A 23029-nucleotide genomic window follows, 5' to 3' on the forward strand; every position below is an offset into this window, starting at 1 on the left:
GCGATGTAGGATGATTTTGAAATGATTTTTGAAGTTGAGGGAGAAAATACGACTGGAGTTTTTCAACATACCCTAACTGTCTTGAGTCAGAATTCACAGAGTTTAGTGAGAGAAAGGCAAGACGAGCGTTTGAGATTAAAAAGTATTTCATTAGTATTTTTTTTAATGAAAATAACCAATCGTTTCGCTAGATAAGACTCTTCTTCCTCAGCTGGGATCGTTTACAACCGCATTTGGGATTGTTTGAAGCCGCATTTAAACCCATTATATGGAGAAAAATGCAGAAATGTTTTGCTCAAAAAACATAATTTCTTTACAACTGAGGAAAGAAACACATGAACATCTTGGATGACAAGGGGGTGAGTATATTATATGTGAATCTTTGTTTTGGAAGTGGACTTCTCCTTTAAGCTTAGTCCCAGACTAAAATGTAAGTCTGAGCTGTTTCAACTGAAAGAAACTTGCACTGACTGATCTTAAAATATATCAGTGCCTTTGTTTTGTCTCAAGATGCACACTAGGAATGTTTTTTCTAAGGCATGTTTATAAAAAAATATCTAAATGTCCTAATTGAACTGTGGCCTATTCCTGGTTTAGTCTAAGCCCTGTCTGTGAAACCAGGGGCCAGTTGTATAAACTTAGCCTCTATGTTAAGACAGTGTCTTAAAAACTAGTTTGAACAACTAGCAGTTAACTAAGCGTCAACAGTAAATTTTGACCAGTCTTAAAGAAGAAAAAGAGATGACTAAGTTTTAAGGCTAGTCTAAACCTTTTATGCAACCAGCCCCAGGCCTGAATGTTATTCAGAATGATTTTCAGCAGCCATGACATGAACATTCACTCATGTAATGTGTTATCCCACCTTAAGTACGGGCTTCTGTTCCTTTTTCGAAGAAGTGGAAGCGGCCAGCATGTCCTCAAGCCACAATCACTAATTCTGACTTAAAGAGCCTCAGATAGATATCTGAAGGTCAGAGAGTGAAGTGGGCAAGCCATCAGGTTTGATTCACCTCCCGTACATCTGCTGCTATAAAATGCAGTGCAAATGTGTGGCAGTGTACACCATTTAAGCACAACTTCCCGTATGATTTAAAGACTGGACTGACTTTATGCTTTTTTAGAGCAAAAGTGGTGTTCTCTCTAAAAAAAAGTCTCTTAGGCTACGTTCACACTGTGAGACTTAGTATTCAATTCAGATTTTTTTCTCAAATCAAATTTTTTTTGAATAGCTGTTCACATTGTTGTTTTGAATGTGGCTAATACCAGATTTCCAGTGTGAAGAGATTATAGTTCTGAACTGACCCGCATGTGCAAAAGAGCAATATGAACAGGGTTTCCAGGTTTTCACAACAAAATCCACCCAATTGCTTCTCAAAACTAGTCCAAAACCACGTTCGGGGGGGTAAATATCGCATTAGAGGGGTCGCATCAACCCATGAAATTGAAAAAACAACCCGCGGCAACAGTGGAAAAAGTAGCCTGATTACTGATTACCTTTGCAACTGTCTTGATAACTTTGGGTATGTAAAATAGCTGAATTATGACGAATGTTGATCTAGAGTGACGTAAAAGTTGCACAAATTCCGATATGACTCTTCAAACTGCGGTCGCATTGCAAAACATCTGACCTGTGGCGGATTTAGTACCACATTTGGAAGTGGCACCAATCGGAATTTAAACAATCTGATTCCATGCGGTTTGTGCTGTTCACACTGCCATGACAAAAACAGATCTGAATTGGATTTGGGCCACATTTGCCTGCAGTATGAACGTAGCCAGAATGACATTAGTTTTTAAAGTAAAGCTACATTGACACTGCAGGCAAATGTGGGCCAAATCCAGTTGTTTTTTTTTGTGTGTTTTTTTTTTTTTTTTTTTTTTTTTTTGCTCACATGTGACTTAGATCTGTTTTTGTCATGTCAGTGTGAACAGCACAAACCAGGTCGAATCAGATCTTTTCAATTCCGATTTGTGCCACTTCCATATGTGGTACTAAATCTGAAACAGGTCAGATGTTTTGCAATGTGACTGCAGGGTGATCAGTCATATCAGAATTCATGCAACTTTTACGTCACTCTAGATCAACATTCATCACGATTCTGCACTCATGAGAGTCACTTCAAAGATTTTATATACCCAAATTTATCAAGACAGACTCGAAAGGTAGTCAGTGGAAGAACAATATATCAGAACTCATAAGTATTATAGAGACAACACTATATAGAAGCAAAACATGTGGTTTCAAAACTCTTCTGTCACATCATTGTCTTTGTTTTTCATATAGCCTGTGCATAATTTTACAGATCACTCTATAAATAAACACATAATCGCTTACTTTATGTCCTCCGTGTTTACTTCTGTATGACAGCTAGCTGCACAAGTGTTGCCAAGTCCATCAATTTCCCGTGGAATTGGGCTACATTTTCACTGTTGCCGCAGGTTGTTTTTTAACTCCTAGGATTGAAGCGACACCACTAATGTGATATTTACCCCCAGGAACACAGTTGGGTTAGTTTCAGACTAGTTTTGAGAAGCAGTTGGGCGGATTTTTTTATGAAAACGTGGCAACCCTGTTTGTATCCTTTTTTTGCACATGCGAGTCAGTTCCTAACCATGATCTGTTCACATTAGAAATCTGATGTTGGCCACATTTAAAACAAAAATGTGATCAGCTATACAAAAAATTTGGATTGGAATTCAGCACTTCTGGGAACTTGTCTGGGAACTCAGCAAAGCCTTATGTTCTAGAATAACAATAATGTTATTGATGCTAATAACCTGGCAAGTCACTTCTAAATTCTAAAATATTTTTCTGTTTTGTATAGTAACCAAATTATTAAATATTTTTATCCTTACATTCTTAGCATAATTTATTTATTTATTTTAACTTAATAGGAATTCAATCCCGAATTCTTGAACACTGTCACTGATGTTGTGACAGTATACTACTCAGTGTGCCACAAATCTAGCATACAGTAGTCATTATAGGATTACAAGCATTTTTCTAACAGTAATCCATGATGTTTATGTCAGAGCTTGTTGTGCTTTGTATCTCTGTCTCTCTGTGTTTAGCATTCTCTGTCTATCACAGAAAATCTCATTTTACACACACACAGTTTAGATTTAGTTTATATTTCAGAGCACTAGGTGGCAGCCTTACAGCTCTAGTACTAGTCCAGTTGTTATGATTGACAGTTCAGAGTGGTCATAACTTCCTCATCCGTCCACAAAATAGGAAAAGATGTGTAGGAAATGACACGGCCACAGAAAAGAACCGTCATCTTCAGAAACAGCAGACACGGGTTTTCTTGAAATCGACTGTGAGCTCATCCATACAAACTTTGCTACAGCAGGAAATTAAACACAGTCAGTACTCAAAGAAAATAAAAAAGCCTGTTGTAAATCATTGCTCTTGTCACTCTCTGAAATTCGGTCCCAGACCTGTTCTGACCAACCAAACCAGGCTTACGTAAATAACCCTCCAGTGCCACCAATGAATGTTTTTAAAACTAAGCTCCATTTGATTACAGTCTCAAATAAGCAGAGCACATCCAGACAGCCAATTTGTTTTAATGGATACACAATCATCAGTAGCGATCCATTCTGTTCTTAGCCTGCTTACCGGACATTTGTGTTATCTACTGCACTACAAAGGCAAAAGCTGCCTTATGGCAGAAAGCTTCTCAGTGTTATGATTAATCAACACACATAGGAGATGCCTGTGTGTCAAAAGAGCGTGTGAAGGGTTTGCAAGGCTTTTATGAGCAGATCAGACTCGCGTTCCCTGTATATAGGAGGATTTATTACCAATGCATTATTTATAATTGACCTCCCCTCCAGTCTCTGCAGCACAATACTGTTATATCACTTCATGATTGATAGCGCACTGCATCATATCCTCCTGTGGTCAACAAATCCTTTCCAGCATCCCCTCTCTTTCCAGCTGAAATGAAACATTAGAAAGCGCATTCCCATTGGATGTTCTGTTGAAAAATGCAGATAAATACACACCTGTGACTGCACGTTCTTTATTGAAGGGTTAGTACACCCAACACAATGACAATTTTGTCATTTACTTACCTTTATGTTGTTTCTTTCTTCGGCTGAATACAAAAGAAGACCATTTGGAAAAATGTTTAAACCGTTTTTGTGCATACAATGAAAGTCAGTGGGGTCCAAAACAAGATTAGATCCCATTGAGTTGTATAGTATGGACACACACACACACAAAAAGGTTTTAGAGCCACAAAGCTTTGGGGTTAACAAAGTCTGAATTTGCAAAAGATAAGACAGGGTATATTTTTGTATATAAAAATCAGCTAAAACCAATTAATTTAGCAACAAACAGCTAAAAACTACACTGTAAAAAATAAAAAACACAATTTGTTGAGTCAGCTTAAAGTAATTTGTTACTCTGCTGCCTTAAAACTTTAAGTTCAGTCAACTAAAATAAGTTTTGTCAACTTGAAATGTTAAGTTGTACTAAGTAACAACTTAGATATTTGTGTTTGCTAAACTTAACAGATGGGTAAGTAACCCAGCTGCCTTAAAATTTTAAGTTGATTCAACTCAAATATCTAAGTTGTCACTTAGTATAATTTAACATTTCAAGCTGAATAAACTTTTTTTGAGTTGACTGAACTTAACATTTGAAGGCAGCCAGGTTACAAATTATTTTAAGGTAACTCAACAAATTGTTTTTTACAGTGTAGCCAAAAACACCTAAATCCAGTTGATCTTGCAAAAACAGCTAAACAGTTAAATCCAGCTAAAACTAGCTGATTTAGAAAAAAAATACAAATAAATAAAATAATAAAAAATATAGCGAAAACCCAGCTAAATCCAGTTGACTTACAAAAAAATAGCCAAAAACCCTAAAACCAGTTGATTTGGCAAAACCAACTAAAACCACTTAAAATCAGCTAAAACCAACTGATTTAGCAACAAACACCTAAAAACCAGCCAAAACCAGTTGACTTATAAAAAAAAAACCTAAAACACCTATAAACAGTTGATTTAGCAAAAACAGCTAAACAGTTAAATCCAGCTAAAAAAAACAAACAGCTAAAACCAGTTGATTTAGCAAAACCAACTAAAACCAGTTAAAATCAGCTAAAACCAACTGATTTAGCAACAAACACCTAAAAACCAGCCAAAACTAGTTGACTTATTAAACCCGAAAACACCTATAAACAGTTGATTTAGCAAAAACAGCTAAACAGTTAAATCTAGCCAAAAAAAAAAAAAAAAAAAACAGCTAAAACCAGTTGACTTACAAAAAATAGCCAAAAACCCCTAAAACCAGTTGGTTTAGCAAACCAACTAAAACCAGTTAAAATCAGCTAAAACCAACTGCTTAAATACACTCTCTCTCACACACACACACACAGCTAAAGTCAGCTAAAACCAGTTGATTTAGAAAAGAAATGGCTTAAAAAACAGCTAAAACCCACTGATTTAGCAACAAACAGCTAAAAAACCTGATTTAGAGAGGGGGGAAAAAGCGCTAAAAAACCTGCTAAAACTAGTGGATTCAGCAAAGTTAAAAACCTGCTAAAACAAGCTGATTTAGCAAAAAAAAAAAAAAACAAAACCAGTTAAAATCAGCTAAAACCAATGATTTAGCATGTTGCGTAAATTAGAATATTGCTAGGATGAGATCTAAGAAGATATACTATTTCAATTTTGGCTCAGAAGAATGATAAGCTTAAATAGCATAGAAGTAAGTTGGCTGCTTTGGTTTTACACTACAAATTATAGTAGTAGTAATTGTCTTGCATCAAGCCTCAACCTGTTATTTTGGCAGAATATTTGTGAAACGCTATAAACTTCAGCCCACAATAATGTTGGAAATTATGCAAATATGTTAATAAAGTGAACCTGGCGTTCATTGTATTCCCAAATGCACGTTAAACTCACAGCACATGCCGTAAGGCATTTGATGTCAGTCATGGTTAGCTAAAATAACCTCTGTGGAATCTATGATTATATTACACTTGAGTTCAAATTAAAGCAACTGTTCTTCTCCATTTCATACTCCTTGTATGGTGTACTAAACGCTGAAGTGTACACTGTACTTGGCCTGCAGTCTCTCTCACAGACAAATGCGTATAAACACACACATTCGTCCCACAAGCAGCACCTCACACTCCCAGTGTCCAGCTGTTCTCTCTTACTAGCGCTGCTCCCATCACTCTGTCACAATGGATTTCATCGCACATGTGCAGTGATGCAGTTGTCCGGCTTCAAATATGTGGGGCGGACACACTCGCTAATTTGACCAATTAAAGCCATGAAGAGAGACTAGTCGGAGCGCGACTCTAACTCCCCAAGGGAACGTCAGTGACATTTACCCACTGAGTGGGATTGATGTTTACGCTTCGTCTTTGTAACAGGCTAATTCGACCAGCCTTAAACACACTAATGTCTGTTATCACAAGGAGAAAAATCAACAGCCATCAAACATGATAATATTAATGATGACGATAAATGCAACTCACCATAACAGTAATTGAATGTCTCTTTCACTAACGCAACGGATAGCTGTTTATTACAATCTAACCTCCAGTGTCAGGGTCATATTGCAATTTCAATATACATGATAATAAATGTTGTGCAGTCCAAACTGTCATCAAATCTTGTCTTTATTAGACTAGAGGTCATATTTACCATGTTGTATTATATTCTAATAGTACAGAGCAGTGGTGGACTGTAATAAAGTATTTTTTTACTCCCCTGAAGTACTGCCTGAGATTTTAAGATAATATATTTCAATAAAATACACCAGAAACTACACACATATGCTGTGGTACTCTTGTGAACCCATGTCGAAGACGGAAAAATAAGAGAGGAAATTGATAATTAAAGTCGTTATTTTTATTTTCCTAGAGCACAAAGTATTATCGTAGCTTCATAAAATTAAGGTTGAACCACTAATGTCACATGGACTATTTTAATGCTTTTTTGGGTGAACTCTCCCTTCAAAAATGATCCCTAAAAATGATATGTATGCCTTATACATCAATTGATGGCTAACTTTCCTCAGCCTGAATCAAAGCAGTAACTACTGCTTTAAACACATACCCAAGTGAGCGTCCCACCAGCCGGACAGACGCTACCAGACATCCTCAGGCCCCTCAACAAAAACTAATCAGGCATTCTGCCTAGATGGCTAAATACTTTTCGTCAGGCTGTTTTGTGCTTGCGCACGAGGCACTTTTATTTGGACATCTAAGTGCTTATCTTATTTTCTTAAGATAGTTGTATTGGCTATTAGCCTTAGATGTAGATATCTTTCTCTAATCAAGACAATGTTACAGTGCATGAGGATGAATTAGTTTTTTTTTTATTTCTTCATTGCATTTTGGTCATGCTGATGATATGGAGAGAAAATTGATGTTAAGATACTTCTATGATGTAATGAATCTAGAACTTCTAATGCCAATTGATTCTATTTATGCCTCTGTAAAATGCAGATAGTCGGTGATAATGGAGATATTGGTTGATACTGTCTCCAGATTGTTTGTCACACTAGAAATATAACAGTCATGTTAAGCACATTCAAGCTGTGCAGAAAAAAAAAGTGCATGCACAGTGCATAATGCAAAAATAGTTGTATGCCATTTCAGACATCCATAATTTAGATTGTATTTTGATACACTTAAAGCATTTAACCACAGCAAACCTGCAAAATAATTTGTAAGCATGAACATCTGACTTTATACAGTTGAAGTCGAAAGTTTACATACACCTTGCAGAATCTGCAAAATGTTAATTATTGTACCAAAATAAGAAAGAGCATACAAAATGCATGTTATTTTTTGTTTAGCACTGACCTGAATAAGATATTTTACATAAAATACATTTACATATAGTCCACGAGAAAATAATAGTTGAATTTTAAAATATGACCCTGTTCAAGCGTTTACATACACTTGATTCTTAATACTGTGCTGTTTCCTGTATGATCCACTGCTGTTCTTCTGAAAAATCCTTCAGGTCCCACAAATTCTTTGGTTTTTAACATTTTTTGTATTTGAACCCTTTTCAACAATGACAGTATGATTTTGAGATCCATCTTTTCACACTGAGAACAACCGAGGGGCTCATATGCAACTATTACGGAAGGTTCAAACAGTCACTGAATCTCCAGAAGGAAAAACAATGCATCAAGAGTCAGGGGGTGAAAACTTTTTGATTTTGAAGGGAAACATGTAACTAGCCTCTGAAGGGCAGTACTAAATGAAAAAAATATAATATTTAGGCAAAATAAGAAAAATGTACACATCTCCATTCTGCTCAAAAGTTTTCACCCCCCTAGCTCTTAATGCATTTTGTTTCCTTCTGGAGCTTTTGTGAGTCCGTCATTTTTGGAAATGGTTTAAATATACAAAAATGCTAAAACACCAAAGAATTTGTGGGACCTGAAGGATTTTTCTGAAGAACAGCAGGCAGTTTTACTGTTCAGGACAAACATGAGACTCATGAACAGCTGTGGATCATTCAGGTAACAACAAAGTATTAAGAATCAAGCGAATCAAACTTTTGAACAGGGTAATTTTTATAAATTCAACTATTATTTATCTTGTTGACTATATGTAAACATCTTTTATGTGAAAAATCTTACTCAGGTTAGTATTAAATAAAAAATCACATCCATTTTGTATGATCCCTCGTATTTTGGTAAAATAATTCCCATTTTGCAGATTCTGCAAGGTGCATGTAAACTTCTGTCTTCAACTGTATTATCAGATATGGTTAGCTAAATCAAGTGCTTTTCTTTGTTATACATACATGGTTGTCTACAGTGCAAAAAACTCTTTATTTCAGCTCATTGCATTCAAAAGGACCGTGTGAACCAGAGTATATTTAGCTTCGACTTATTATTTAAGGGCAGTGTGCCATTTTCTTCCCTGCTTCTAAAAAAGATGACTCCAGATGTCCCTAACTCTCCGCTGTTCTCATTACCGCCAGCAAGGTGTTCCAAAATTGAGGATGATAACGTTTATGGTAGAAGACATTAAATAAAATACCTAGATCCCATTTGCCAAGGATGGCTTTCTGTTATTGCTTCATTTCAGACCTCTGAACCTGGAAATGAAATGTGTTCTGCAGGATGTTCAGAGGAAAATATACTTTGGCTTGATGAGACTGTTATTTGAGATTCCTGTAATAGCTTTATTGAATTATATATTGTAAATAAATGTGTGTATTTCGTAACCAGAGCATGTCACAAGACAACAATGCTGTTGTAATCAGAACGTCCTCTTTGGCTTCTTATGTATAGGTTGTTTTATTAGCTGATGTTGAAAATATTCCAGAAAGGTTCAAGAAAGGTTAATAACCTCATATGTTAATAATTTCATTCCTCTGAAGTAGAATAGCAGCACATGTTTTCATAGAATTTCGCTAGATTGAATTACCACAAAATAACCACATTATTTAGTGTTCCCTCATTTCTCTCAAGGGGGAAATATGATTTACTGGCTAAATTTGTGCAATTAATTGCCTTATTATAACTGAATGAGTGAAAAAATGTTGGAAGCGGTGAAAATATTTCAGTGTATTGTTATTTATGTCTGTTTAATATTTGCATTGTGCTTGATGAATTTTTGACACGCATTCACAAGTCAACACAGATGCACACTCAAAAGTATTAATATCATCACAGCACGAAGTCTTAGAGAGCAGGGAGTAAATAGCTCTAAGTGTCCTCTAAAGCACCGCAGACGTAACTATATGCATATCCTACAACCCAAAACAGCCTGTTGATCTCCCTTTTAGATTTTCATGGGATGGAAAAACTCTCTGAAGTTTACCAAAAGACCCTTTTGGGATAAACATAGCTTTGCTGTGTACCTGGGGCAAAAACAAGAAGAGAAAGAGAGAGAGAGAACCAGCAATAATCTCTCTATTTCTGTGACAACGGAGGGTACTGAGTGGTCAGAGGAAGAGATAAGCTGAAGACGGCCGCTTTGATCTGATCTGCGGTAATTCTCCAGCTCTCTGTGGTTGCGGAATGAACACGGCTATTTGTTGAAGCTAATATCCTTTAGTTTCGCTCGCTTTCTGCGAACATCTCCCAATCTGCTATGGTTTAGGGTGAATTTGCAACGTCATGCATGGATATGTTGAGATAAACATCTTGGCCTGGAAGTTTTTCTTGGATTTGCGTGGGTCAGAAATGGTTTGATTCGTTTTGTTAGATTTCAAATGGTCTAAAGTTGAGGGTTGATGATGTGTTCTCAGGGTCATGATAGGTTAGATTAGCAAATTGAGCTATAATCACAAAAAACGCCAGTTTTTTAATGGAAAGAAACCCTAAATTGCTCATTGTTAAGTGTTTTTAATCTATAAAAGGTTCTGTCGATTTCTGAAAGGTCATAAATGATAACTAGAATCCAGCGAAAGCTTTTTCATCTTTTTGTGCAATAATGTCAGTGACAGTTCAGTGTTTTTTTCCTTCGGCTGAGTTGATATTAATTTTGACCCGCTGGACAATCAAATCAATCCTCAGCCTTCCTCTGTCTGTTGCTATTTAATCATAAGCCGTCTTCACAATTGAATCGGACAAGGTGACCTTTAGTTGCTCGTGCAGATGTGAGCTGTCAAAAAGTCCTTCATGTCACAACTGCATTTCTCTCCCAACGAGAGTTTGTTTTACTTTGAAGAATAGCTGTGATTGCCATGACGTAAACATGAACTTTCGCCAAGCAATCACGTTCATAATGTTAAAAGATCTCATAGTTTTTATGCTAAAACAATTTGACATGTAAATTCCAAATACAATTTATATGTTTTTGTTTTCTCTCTCTGCCTCACTAGATAATCTTCTAATAGACTACCAGTTCACCTTTAGTCTGCTTCAAGAGGACGATCAGCACTACACGGCCATCAACTTCATGGCGACTCCGGAAGAGGTCAGTGAATTTGCATTGTTCACAAATCAAAGGGTTGTATTTGATTTTCGTCTTTACAGAGCCTAAATTTGTGTCCTGAACTGACATAATTTTTCAGGATTCCTGCAACGAACTGTTTTTTTTCTTTTTGTCCACACTTAAAGGATTAGTTAACTCCAGAATTAAAATTTTCTGATAATTTACTCATTCCTGTGTCATCCAAGATGTTCATGTTTTTCTTTCTTCAGTCGAAAAGAAATTAAGGTTTTTGAGGAAAAAAATCCAGGATTTTTCTTCATATAGTGGACTTTGACACGGGCCAATGAGTTAAAGAATTGCAGTTTCAATGCAGCTTCATATGGCTCTACATGATCCCAGCTGAGGATGGATCATTTTCTAAAAAAGTATATACTTTTTTTTTTTTTTTTTTTAAGTGCAAACGGTCATCTTGCACTAGCTCTGCGATATGTGTTCATGACTTCACGCATTACATAATCAAAATTATCTGACATTGTTGTTTTACTTTTTTTGCAAAGGGCATTTGACTTTCTTTGCATGTTTGCTTTGAAAACACTGGGTTGGTACTTCCGCTTAACATCACGCGTGGTAACACTTTATTTTGATAGTCCACTTTAGACATTCTACTAACAGTAAGTAACTTTGCAACTGCATGTCAGCTAGTCATTAGAGTGTTAGTAGACTGTCTGCTTAATATCTTCTAACACTCTTCTAAACTTTGCAAATATGTGTCAACTTATTTTATTAACCCTAAACCTAACAATCTGCTCTGACAGTTAGTAGACATGTAGTTGCAAATGAATGAGAATCAGTTGACATGTAGTTGCAAAGTTACTTATAGTTAGCAGAATGTCTAAAGTGGACTATCAAAATAAAGTGTAACCTCATGTATGACTGCGTAATGCGTGAAGTTGTAAATGCAGAGCTAGTGCAAGACAAGCATTTGTGGTTAATAAGTATATAAAAAGTATATAAAAAATATATTTTTTATTTTTTAGAAAATGACCGATCGTTTCACTAGAAAATACCCTTATTCCTTGGCTGGGATTGTGTAGAGCCCTTTGAAGCTGCATTGAAACTATTGGACAGTTTGGACCTTCAACCCGCTGTGAGAATTAACTATATTTTAAAGGAATTAGAATATAATATTATAACCTATTATTAAAATTGTAGCCTAATTTGCTCTGACTGGCCTTTTTTAAAGCAAGAAGTTGATAAAAAGTTTAAATCAAATATTTGGAAACAGTAATCCTCAAAAAGTACAAACATTATCATTTTTGGCAGGAAATTGTTATTGTTTGTGTGAGCAAAGTCAGTAATTTTAGTCTGATTGACTCATGAACATTGACTAGCATGTTCATGAGATATAGAGCACAACATAATGGTTAAAAAAGATGTCCACATTATTGTTAATATGGTAAGTAAAGAAATAAATAAAAACTAAGTAATCACAATTTTTTTCCGAAATTATAAAAAAAAAAAAATTAATCACATTTTTTCCTTAAAATTATATGCAATTAATCGCGATTAATCCTACCTAACATCTAAGTTTTTAAATATGCTTTTATATTGCAATCATTTCATATTCAGTCTTGAAATTAATGTAGAAATAATGATAGTATATTATAAAATAATATAAAATAATAAAGATAGTATATTTTTAACATTTTGTTATTTTTTTTTATGACTGAAGGTGAGCATCACTGATACCAATATTACTGATGTCTCTAGGAAATTGTTCTTTTTTTTCTAATATTTAAACATTGACTATAGCCATTCAACATTACAGTAGGGCTGCCCACTAATAGTCTAATAAGCGTTAGTCGACAAAAAGAGGCTTGGTCTACCAAAATTTTATTAGTCGCTTAGTCGCAGAAGAAAAAAAAAATTCCACAGGAAGTGGCAAAGTCACACAGTCCGTGACGGACAGATCATTAATGGCTGGTTTATGTGTTAATACAGTACTTTGGGCAGGACATCAAAATGCTCAACTATCATTCATCAACCTCAAATACAGCTTTTCATCTGAAAGATGTATGTAGTAACAACTTTACTTAGCCACTCAATTTATTGTTATCCTAGAAAAATGTGCGCTGTAGAAGTGTTGAAGCTGAATAGTAGCACGCTCCCTGCATGGCAGATGGAGGCGCCAATGCGATCACTTCACTTAAAATAAAAAAAAGTAATACATCATTCAAATCTGAAAAGAATCTGTTTATTTGTGTGCACTCAGAATAACAACGAAACGTTGCGCTTTTGTAAAATAATTCAAGCATACAGGAGGCGCTTTCTGTCGTCTTGGTCTCTGTGAACTTGAGCGTGAAACTTTGAAACTCTGTGTGTATTTGCCTTACAGACATGAAAAATATTTCTATAGAGAGTGAAATGTCTACTTTTAAATGAACCAATTCAAATAGAAAACAAATATTCACAGATTATGTAATCGGTATGAAACATGCATACTGATGTTGTCTTGTTGTTTGTTTGTTCGTTTTCCAGACCAATAAGAATCTCGATATGTCAATTAATGCATCTAACAATTTCAACCTCAACATAACATGGTCTATTGGCTCAACAGGTAAAGTATTTCATGCTATTGTTTTTCTTGTAAAATTTCAGATTAAAATGAAATCTCTAAAGAAAGAATAGGACAAAGTAAGTATAGGACGCCTATGTGAATTCGTTTGTCAGGGCTTTCATAAAATGCTTTTGATTTCAATTAAGATAAACAGACAGCGCTCTTGCACAGGCAAATGCCTAAGTGAAATAGTTTTTCATTTTGTTGCTGTTTGAATAAACCTTTAGGACAAGCAGATATGTGGAGAAGTGTTATAGATTACCCTATAGACGCAGATAAACTGCACTCCCAACGGCCACTGGAATAGTTCAGATAGCGTTTGAGTATAAGTGTCATTATCATATGACAAATGTGGGAGCATATTTATAGAAATATTTAAGAAAAGTCTCAGGAAAAGTCACATTTTGCAGTGTGATGAATTGCTAATAAGTAAAATAAATGAGTTTTTCTTTCTTAATGGAACAGCCTCTGAATGGGTCATCTGGGAATCATCAGTATAGACTGGCTCATGTTCATCTTCATTTGTGGTTTGAGATTTACTGTGTAATGATATTCCATGTATTCACTATTAACCATTTAATCTGTTTAAACGTTTTGAGAAGCAGCAAGAAGCTTGGAGTTTTTAGGCTTTTTGTCATGGTGCTTTCGCTATTGATCCTGTTGGTATTCAAGTACAGCTACTTACAATGGCTTTATTCAGATGCATTATTCAGATGTGGAAGGGTTGATCAGAATGTTATGCCATATTTAATCTTGCAGAGGGTTTTGCATGCAGGCGTTGTTGTTGGCTGACGTGCACTTTGCTGACACTGTGTTTTGTGTCCCTGCAGCGGGTACGATCTCCGGGGAGGAATTCCCTATAGTGTCCAAGACTAACATCAAAGAATACAGAGACAGCTTCTCCTGTGAGACATTCTCCTTCCTGGCAAATCCAAACATCACTTTCCATGTTTATGTCAGCAACTTTTCATGGCCAATCAAAATACAGGTAAGATCAGCTGCCAGGTGTACGTTTATTTTAGACCACTCCAAAACAGCCTTTTCTGGTTTATCAAGTACAGGGGTTGGACAAAATAGTGTGAACACCTGGGAAAGGTGTTTTAACATTATTTGCTGTTAATACAGCTTCCAAACTTCATGTAACTTTTAAATAATCTACAGTTGTCTGTCAGAATGTACATAAAAGTTGTATTTTTCATACCAAGTGAGTTATTAGATATACAAGCATGAAAGGATTAAAAAAAAAATCAAGTTTGGTTTTCTGCATCCTGCAGTTTGAGACTGCTTTTCTTGAAGCTAATATGACATCTTGTTATATGTCAAACTGTTGACAGATGAACTTTTTATTTTGATATATTGTATGTGATAAATAGTAAAGTTGTAAAATGATTAATTTTTTGTTTAGATTTTCTGACTTTGATCAAAACAGCATTATTATCATCAATACCTTCAACATAATGGACTGTCACAACAAATTACTGTAAATATCATCCATGAAATTTATTTTTGATTTCAAGTCAGGCTCTCTAAGCCCTCATATCTAAATAGGGCAGTGAGCATAAACCATTACGAAGTGTGTTATGCAAAAATAATATGTTTAATGATCCATGAGTCTGCTTTGTGCTCATCAGTTATTTTTGAGTGCTTTAGAAAAGCACTGACAGACTGTACAAAATATCTTCATTCTCTCGGTATTCTCATTTATGAACTGAAGAAGACTGTTTTTAAATACTTGTGCTTTTAATGTCCATTGCATTTTTGAGTTGAGATAATTCTGAGAAATCTGGTTTAACTCAAAAAGCGTCATATTTTTGAGGTCGTGGCAGTGTCTATGTTGAGTGTACACTACCAGTCAAAAGATTTTTAGTGTTTTTAAAGAAGTGTCTTGTGCTCACCATGCCTTCATTTATTTGAACCAAAGTACGGCAAAAACAGTAAAAATGTGAAATATTTTTATTATTTAAAATAACTGTTTTCTATTTTAATATATTTTGAAATATAATTTATTCCTGTGATTTCAAAGCTGAATTTTTAGCATCATTATTCCAGTCACATGATCCGTAAGAAAACATTATAATATTCTGATTTGCTTCTCAAAAACGTTTTATTATTATTATGTTAAAAACAGCTGAGTAGAATTTTTTAGGTTTCTTTGATGAATAGAAAGTTTAGAAGAACATTTATCTGAAATAGAAATATTTTGTAGCATTGTAAAATGTCTTTGTCATCACTTTTGATCACAAGAGTAAATTACATTTTAAATATATTAAAATAGAAAACAGTTATTTTAAATAGTAAAAAATATTTCAGAATTTTACTATTTTGGCTGTACTTTGGATCACATAAATGCAGGCTTGGTGAGCAGAAAGGAACTGCTTAAAAATAACAAAAAATCTTGCTGTTCAAAAACTTTTGACTGGTAGTTTACATATTTCTAGTTCTAAAATATTATATTGCATTAGATTTCAGTTTGAATGGCATGGAATGGAAATTCACTACAGCTAAAAAGTTTGGGGTCTCCTTTTTTATGTTTTTGAAAAAAGTTTCTTGTGCTCATTAATTTGATCAAAAATACAGTAAAAACAGTACGCCTGTAACATATTATTACAATTTAAAGTAACCATTTTCTATGTTAAATGATATTAAATTGCAACTTATTCCTGTGTTGGTAAAGCTGAATTGTGACCCAGTACCACAAAACCCAGTTTTTTTGATTTTGAGATTTATACATCATTATCAAAGCTGAATAAATAAGCTTTCAATAAATGATGTATGGTTTGTTAGGATAAGACAATATTTGGCCGAGATGCAACTATTTGAAAATCTGAGGGTACAAAAAAATCTAAATGTTGAGAAAGTCACATTCAAAGTTACTAATCAAAAATGACATTTTGATATATTTACTGTAGGAAATTTACAAAATGTCTTCATGGAACATGATCTTTACTTAATATCCTAATGATTTTTAAAAGAAAACTCAATCATTTTGACCCATACAATGTATTTTTTGCTATTGCTACAAAATATCCGTGCTACTTAAGACTGGTTTTGTGGTCCAGAGTCACAATTTTCAGCATCATTACTCCAGTCTTCAGTGTTGCAAGATCCTTCATAAATCATTCTAATATGCTGATTTGCTGCTCAAGTAACATTTCTTATCATTGTCATTGCTGACAACAGTTGTTAATATTTTAGTTTCAGGATATTCTGTTGAAAACAAAGTTCAAGAGGACAGCTTTTATTTGAATTATTTTTGCTAATTGTAATAAAATAAATAATTTCTTTAAATAGGAACTCTTACCGACCCCAGACATTTAAATGGCACATCCGTCAAAAAGTTTACCCTACTTTTCCATTCCCACTCTACTTTAGAAATTAAATGTGAAGGTTTTGGACAGAACAGGTGGTGCTGCATGTAATCGGGCCGCTGAGTAAGCCAACAAAGTCATCAGTCTTCCCAGCAACCCTCAGTCAGATCCTGCTGTGCCCTGTGTGAGAGTGCAACTGCACTGTGGCCTGTTAGTATCAGCCGTGTATTGATTGTGGCTGTGAATCATTCCCATTAATGCAGTTTTACCTTAGCCACATATAGATGAGATAGTAACACGAGCCCTTAATTGTTCTCATCAGGAGCCCAGTACAACAGTCATCTATAGACTGATCTAAGTAACCTGAGAAGAACCCGCTTCTCTGGCGCTGACCTTCATCACATCTGATGGACATCAAGTCAAACTGCTTTCAAAATAAAATCATCTATCCCTCCGATTTATTGCCCTATTTGGTGCATAAAGAGAAAATAATATTTCCTCCTGCCAGCCGCAGTGAGAGATGTTGCATCTTCCTTTTAAATGACTCTTTTATCGACTAGAGAAAGAGATGAAACTGCTGCCGCTCTCAGCTAAAGCACAGTGTCTTTCTGTGTTTGCTTATGAAAAGCTCATTTTGTTCATACAAAGTGATACTGAAAGATTGACACAACAACTAATGCTCCAAATGTGTTTTCTATTACTGTCTCTGTGCCTCGTGGCCCATGTGGGCTCACGGCTGTCAGTGAAGGTTACGCGTGGTCGTGAGCGTATAATACAACTGAGTATTTTATGTAGTCTCATACTTCATGTGGGTTAATCGTGTAGGTCAAGGCTGTAGCGACCCGTCCGCAGGCTATGCGCAGAGACACGCGCAGGAAGAAGCGAATGCGAGAGATGTGTCGCTGTCGGCCCTGTGGCTGAAGAGAGCTGCTGACATACGAGTGATTGCTATCACAGTTGGAGTTGTGCGCTGCATTCATCACCCTCAGTCTTCACTTTTCTGCTGCCTGCAGTCACTCTGTTGCAGTCACTCACTCCTCTTCCACTCTCTTTATCTCTTTCATGTCAGACTCTAGCAGAGATTCTCCATTTATAACCGTTCTCACCCCATGTTCAGTCTGAAAGAGTTGATCACACCAGTTGAATCAAATAAGCAGATGCATAAATTCATAGTCTCAGCTCTTTTTTAATACTTTAAAGGTGACATACCATGAAAATCTGACTTTTTCCATGTTCAAGTGCTATAAATGGGTCCCCGGTGCATCTACCAAACCAGAGAATGTAAAAAAGGATAACCCAGTAACTTTGTGTTGGTAAGCCTTTCTCGTAGAAATGTAGAAAAAAACGTAGAAAGGGTATCTTATTATAATATTACCACCCTTAATCTACATGTTTGCACCGATGGTGCCACTATTCTATTTTCGCAAGAAAACGGCATTGCAGAAGTTTGAGCAAAACATGCTAACTGTTCAGTCGTTGGCTCCACAGATGAGCACAGAAGACTATTTAGAGTCCCAGCCTCAAAGTAGACAAGAGAGCAGTGGATTTATTGATTCATTTACTGTATTTTACACTGCTGTCAAACTGATCAAACAAAACATGCGATTTCTTTCCCAGCTGTTTACCTTCACAGACATAACCGACTGTTTTTGTAACTCGTGTGTTTTTAACATAAACTTGTGTGCAGTTGCAGTTGACAGAACTTAGTTTAATAGTCACAATTGGTTAGACATGAAAGAGAGCTTAGTTTAATAGTCACATGGCGTATTGGTTCAGGGTTGCGTCCGTTGCTGGAGCAGCTGAGAAGGTCGTCATTATACAGCAAAGTCCCTATAGTCTTTGTTATACAGCACGAGAGCACCCTCTAGTGGCGGAAATCACTGACAGCATGTGCCGTTTGTTTAGACACGTGACTGCGGGCTGCACAGAGCGGGACACTTCAAAGGCAGATTCAAAACAAACACCGACAAAACATTAAACATCGACATTTAAAACATCGACAACTAAACGGTGTGTACGTTATACTGTAGTGCATGTTTTCATGTCATTACTAAGCGATGAATTTGTTGACTAGATGTTGCATTAGTGGAGAAAGGACAGCAGTATACTTTTGCGTTCTTTTAGACGCAGCGCTGCACTTTTGCCTGTTGTGTGACTAACATATTTTTATATTTTGATCAGATAACCACAAATGTTCTAGAATAGAAGCAGTTAAATTGTGAAAGTACACAATATCCATATGTATGCAATGAACAATGAACTAACTGTAATGATCAATATATAATTTATATTAATATTTTTATTAATTTACAAAGTATGGTTCAGTAGGCTACTTTTTAAAAAAAAAAAAAATAGAAGAGCACTTTTTTATTTTCCGTTCAGTATCCATTTGAAAAACTGTGGGTCCATTAATCGATATCGGCCAGTGCGGTCCAACCTAGTTACTGGTATCAGTAAAATCCAGTATCGGTCGACCTCTAGTTTAAACTGATATGGCTTTAAAACGAATGATTTCAGTGCGTTAAACATGATAATCAAAACCAAACGGTTGTTTTTTGGAAGAGTATCTGAGCTACGAGCTGCAAAGGCACAGCCCAATACCGGAAAAGGGGGCGGGGTGCAGCAGCTCATTCACATTTAAAGAGACATGCATGAAAACACTGTGTTTCTGCTTGCACTCAAAGTAGGCATTTTTAAAACAATGTAATAAATGATCTGTGGGGTATTTTGAGCTGAAATTTCACAAACACATTCTGGAGACACTTGAGACTTATATTACATCTTGTTAAAAGGGGCATAATAGGTCGCCTTTAAAAAAAAGTCAAATTAGTAAGAAATGTAATAATTTTATTCAGCAAAGATGTATTAAATTGAAAGTGACAGTAAAGACATTTTTGTTACAAAAGTTCTTTTTTGAACTATGTATTAAAGAATCCTGAAAAAATATCATGGTTTCCACAACACATATGAAGCAGCACAACTGTTTTCAACATTGATAATAAGAAAATTTGAAGAATTATGTGACACTGAAGACTGGAGTAAAGACTTTTGACATTTTAGTTTTGCCATCACAGGTATAAATGACAATTTCATAAATGACAATTTCAAATGGAAGACGGTTATTTCATACAGTGCTACAGTTTTACTGTATATTTGATTAAAATAGCATACATTACGTATTCTTTTTATTATATTATATTATTATATTATTTTATAATATTTACACCTGTGGCTCATTTCACATGTGGCATCCTCACATATTTCTGAACCCAATAATTACAAACCATTTTTTAATAAACAATTCTGTTTGTATTAACTACAAAAAAAAAAAAATGAGATTAATCACATATTCCCAGCAGTGATTGCACACATGTTTCTGCCCTAATGCGTGCCATTATTTATATCTCTTCCTATTAATCATGAATCTGTGCTCATGGTTTAACATTACCTGGTTATCAGGTTTAATCCAGATCAAATAAGTGCAGTCCTTTAGACTCATTAATGGGTAACAGTAGGAGAATCAGGATAGTCATCTGTAAAGGAGGCTGCTCGGCTTGGGAAAGGCTACCCCAGTGATGAAAGCATTTCCTGCCCTTGTTTTGCTCCCCAGGGTTAACGCCCCAGTCTCAGGATGACATCAGTTTAGAGCTCAGGGGTGGTTAGGGGGCAGAGCATGGAGGGATTTGCCCATCCTACTGGAACAGACTTATATTTGGTTTGTCACTGTGGTCCTGTACCTCACCCCTCCGGTATTTTCCAGTCCACATCCAAAACGGGCTGCTCTATTCACCCCCTTTTTTATAGTTATTTATATATTTATTTATTTTTACTTGCAAATGAACACAATTTTCAGTAAGCTAGATTTTGTGCTGAAGTTTAATATCTTGTTTTGTGTTGGTTTTAATCACCCATTAATCAAATTTAATGTTGTTCCCTGCCCTTATTGTCAATAATTGGATTATGCCAATGGCTGAGCATATGATAGCATATGAAAGCATAAAGATGATTGTTGCTGTTTATATAATCATTATACATGAGTGTATTTTGCAATATCAGTGTAAATATCATCTTAAAGGAACAGCACACAGTGTACTGTTTTAACTATCTGCAAAACATGGTCCAGTTTTCAGTTTAATCTGAGTTTATTTCTGTGAATACGAACAAGGATTATCTCAAAAACATCAATGAAGTAAAAATCAAAAAGTGTTTATAATACTCTAACAATAGGCAGCAATACTGACTTATATCTGACTGGATGGCTTTCTGTGTTGTGTGGCCGTTTTGTCGCAGCCATTCTAGACCGAGGAATGGAGGTTGATTTGATTTTCTCTACACACACGTCGCTTATTTTCCCCAGTCTGGTGGACATCATTAAATAGAATGCCTTTGGTAATCTCATTTCTGACAGACAGTTTGCGGTCTACCTCAGCCTCTGTCCATCTCGGACATCTGAGCGAGTCTCTTTGGATAAAGGGAAAATTGAAACGGTTAGCCAGAAACACAGTGGTGCCATATCTGTTGATAGCTTTATCACAGCAGATTGGCTTTCATGGGGTTGAAAGAGGATAGGTAAAGCTAAGTGCTCAGTGCTCCTGAATACGAGAAGGCTATGACAGCAGAGATTACTTCATATGCTGTGTCTGTTCTCACTTGTTCTCTCATTCATATTACCTGTGTAGTGTATGCTCCATAGTTCCTTTTGTGGAGAAGCAATGGGAAGAAAAAGAGCAAAACTGGCATTGATGTGAATACTGAGAGGGCAACAATGTCACATAGTTACTTTATTTTACCTGTTAGTAGCCAATTTTGCATCTCACATTTTGTTGTACGGATTTATCAGAAGATTTATTAACGTTTCTAACTTTTTGCTTCAGCAGTAGTGTCAATCCAATATAAACCACAGATTCAAAACCTTAGATCACCAAAACCTGACGTTGTGGTTTGATTTGATGCCAGATGTATATTGTGAGTGTTGTATGATTTAGCATCATGTTATACAAGCATACGATTAGTTTGTTTCACCTCAAATGATATAGGTGAGCCACATCTCTGCATGTGACTGATTATAAATATGAAGCTCATTTGAATATTGTAGGTATGCATAATATTCAACTAATATCTTACTGCAGTCATTAGATTCTGTCATGAATATGATAATGTACCATCTGTGTATCTTTATCTCTCTCTCTCTCTCTCTCTCTCTCTCTGTTGCTGTACATCTCATTGTCTTACACGGCCAGTTCAAAAAGTCAGATATCATACTCATAAACCTTTTATAACTCTTTTAATATTCCTGGGAAAGGTAAAGGAGCGTATATTTTTACCCTTTCTAATGCACTCAACTATAAACAAACTTTTTTTTTCTCCGTTGCAATAACATGTTCACTGACCAGCGCTGAGGTTAGCAATGTCCTCTCCTCAGCATTTGATATTCTCCTCAGAGAATCGTTGTATTTGCCTTTAACAGCTCCCTGTGCTTTTATGTGCAGGCCTCACAGACCTTCTGATTCACCTTATTTCTGTTCTCCCTTAGAGTTGTTGGTCCTCAAAGGTGGTATTGAACTTTAAAAAGCACATGCACTCAATAATCACTTAGCCTCTGATCTCTGTATAATTATGGTGTAGTGGTGGACACTTTTAACACTAACACTAAAATGCTTCTCATGAGCTTTTCCATCAGAACGCTCCAGATGGTCTCTGTGCTTCTGAACTACAGTTTCATCCTATGTCCCCTGTTACATTTTACAATATTACTTACAATATATAAGGTTAGGTGTGATTGTGTCTGAAACAATTGTTTGTAGAATTTGACATTTTTATGGTTTTATCCTTTTTCCTGAAGATTACAAGATTAATTTAATACATTTTAACCTATTGACAGCCATGATTTAGTTTCTCTTCAGGTTTGTACATCTAACATTAGTGGTGGGTAGAGACGAATGCTATGGAAGCCCGTTTCTGCCACTGTAGAAAAAGGTATAGAAAAAGGTAATTGCGACTTTTTATCTCACAATTCTGACTTTTTTCTTGCAACCGAGTTTACATTTCGAAATTTGTTTGCTTTTTGTTTACTTTTTTCTCAGAATTGTGTGATATAACACTCAGTTACAAGTTATAAATTCAGTATTGCATGACAAACTCGCAGTTGTGAGAAAAAAAACCTTGTGAGATTTAAACTCACGATTCTGAACCTTTTTGAAATTGCAACTTTTATTTCTCAGAATTGC

The 23029-nt window shown here is 35.6% G+C and overlaps 1 protein-coding gene across 2 annotated transcripts in view; it reads left to right on the forward strand.

The window, feature by feature from the left end:
- atrnl1a (attractin-like 1a) overlaps positions 1-23029 on the forward strand; it is a 318119-nt gene that overhangs the window by 165044 nt on the left and 130046 nt on the right. For both annotated transcript variants that reach the window (XM_051126138.1, XM_051126139.1), the window contains exons 23-25: positions 10825-10919; positions 13416-13494; positions 14325-14482. In XM_051126138.1, coding sequence (XP_050982095.1) covers positions 10825-10919; positions 13416-13494; positions 14325-14482 — 332 coding nt within the window. The remainder of the gene's footprint in view (positions 1-10824; positions 10920-13415; positions 13495-14324; positions 14483-23029) is intronic.

The sequence above is a fragment of the Labeo rohita genome, chromosome 13 (assembly GCF_022985175.1).
Source record: "Labeo rohita strain BAU-BD-2019 chromosome 13, IGBB_LRoh.1.0, whole genome shotgun sequence".
NCBI lineage: Eukaryota > Metazoa > Chordata > Actinopteri > Cypriniformes > Cyprinidae > Labeo > Labeo rohita.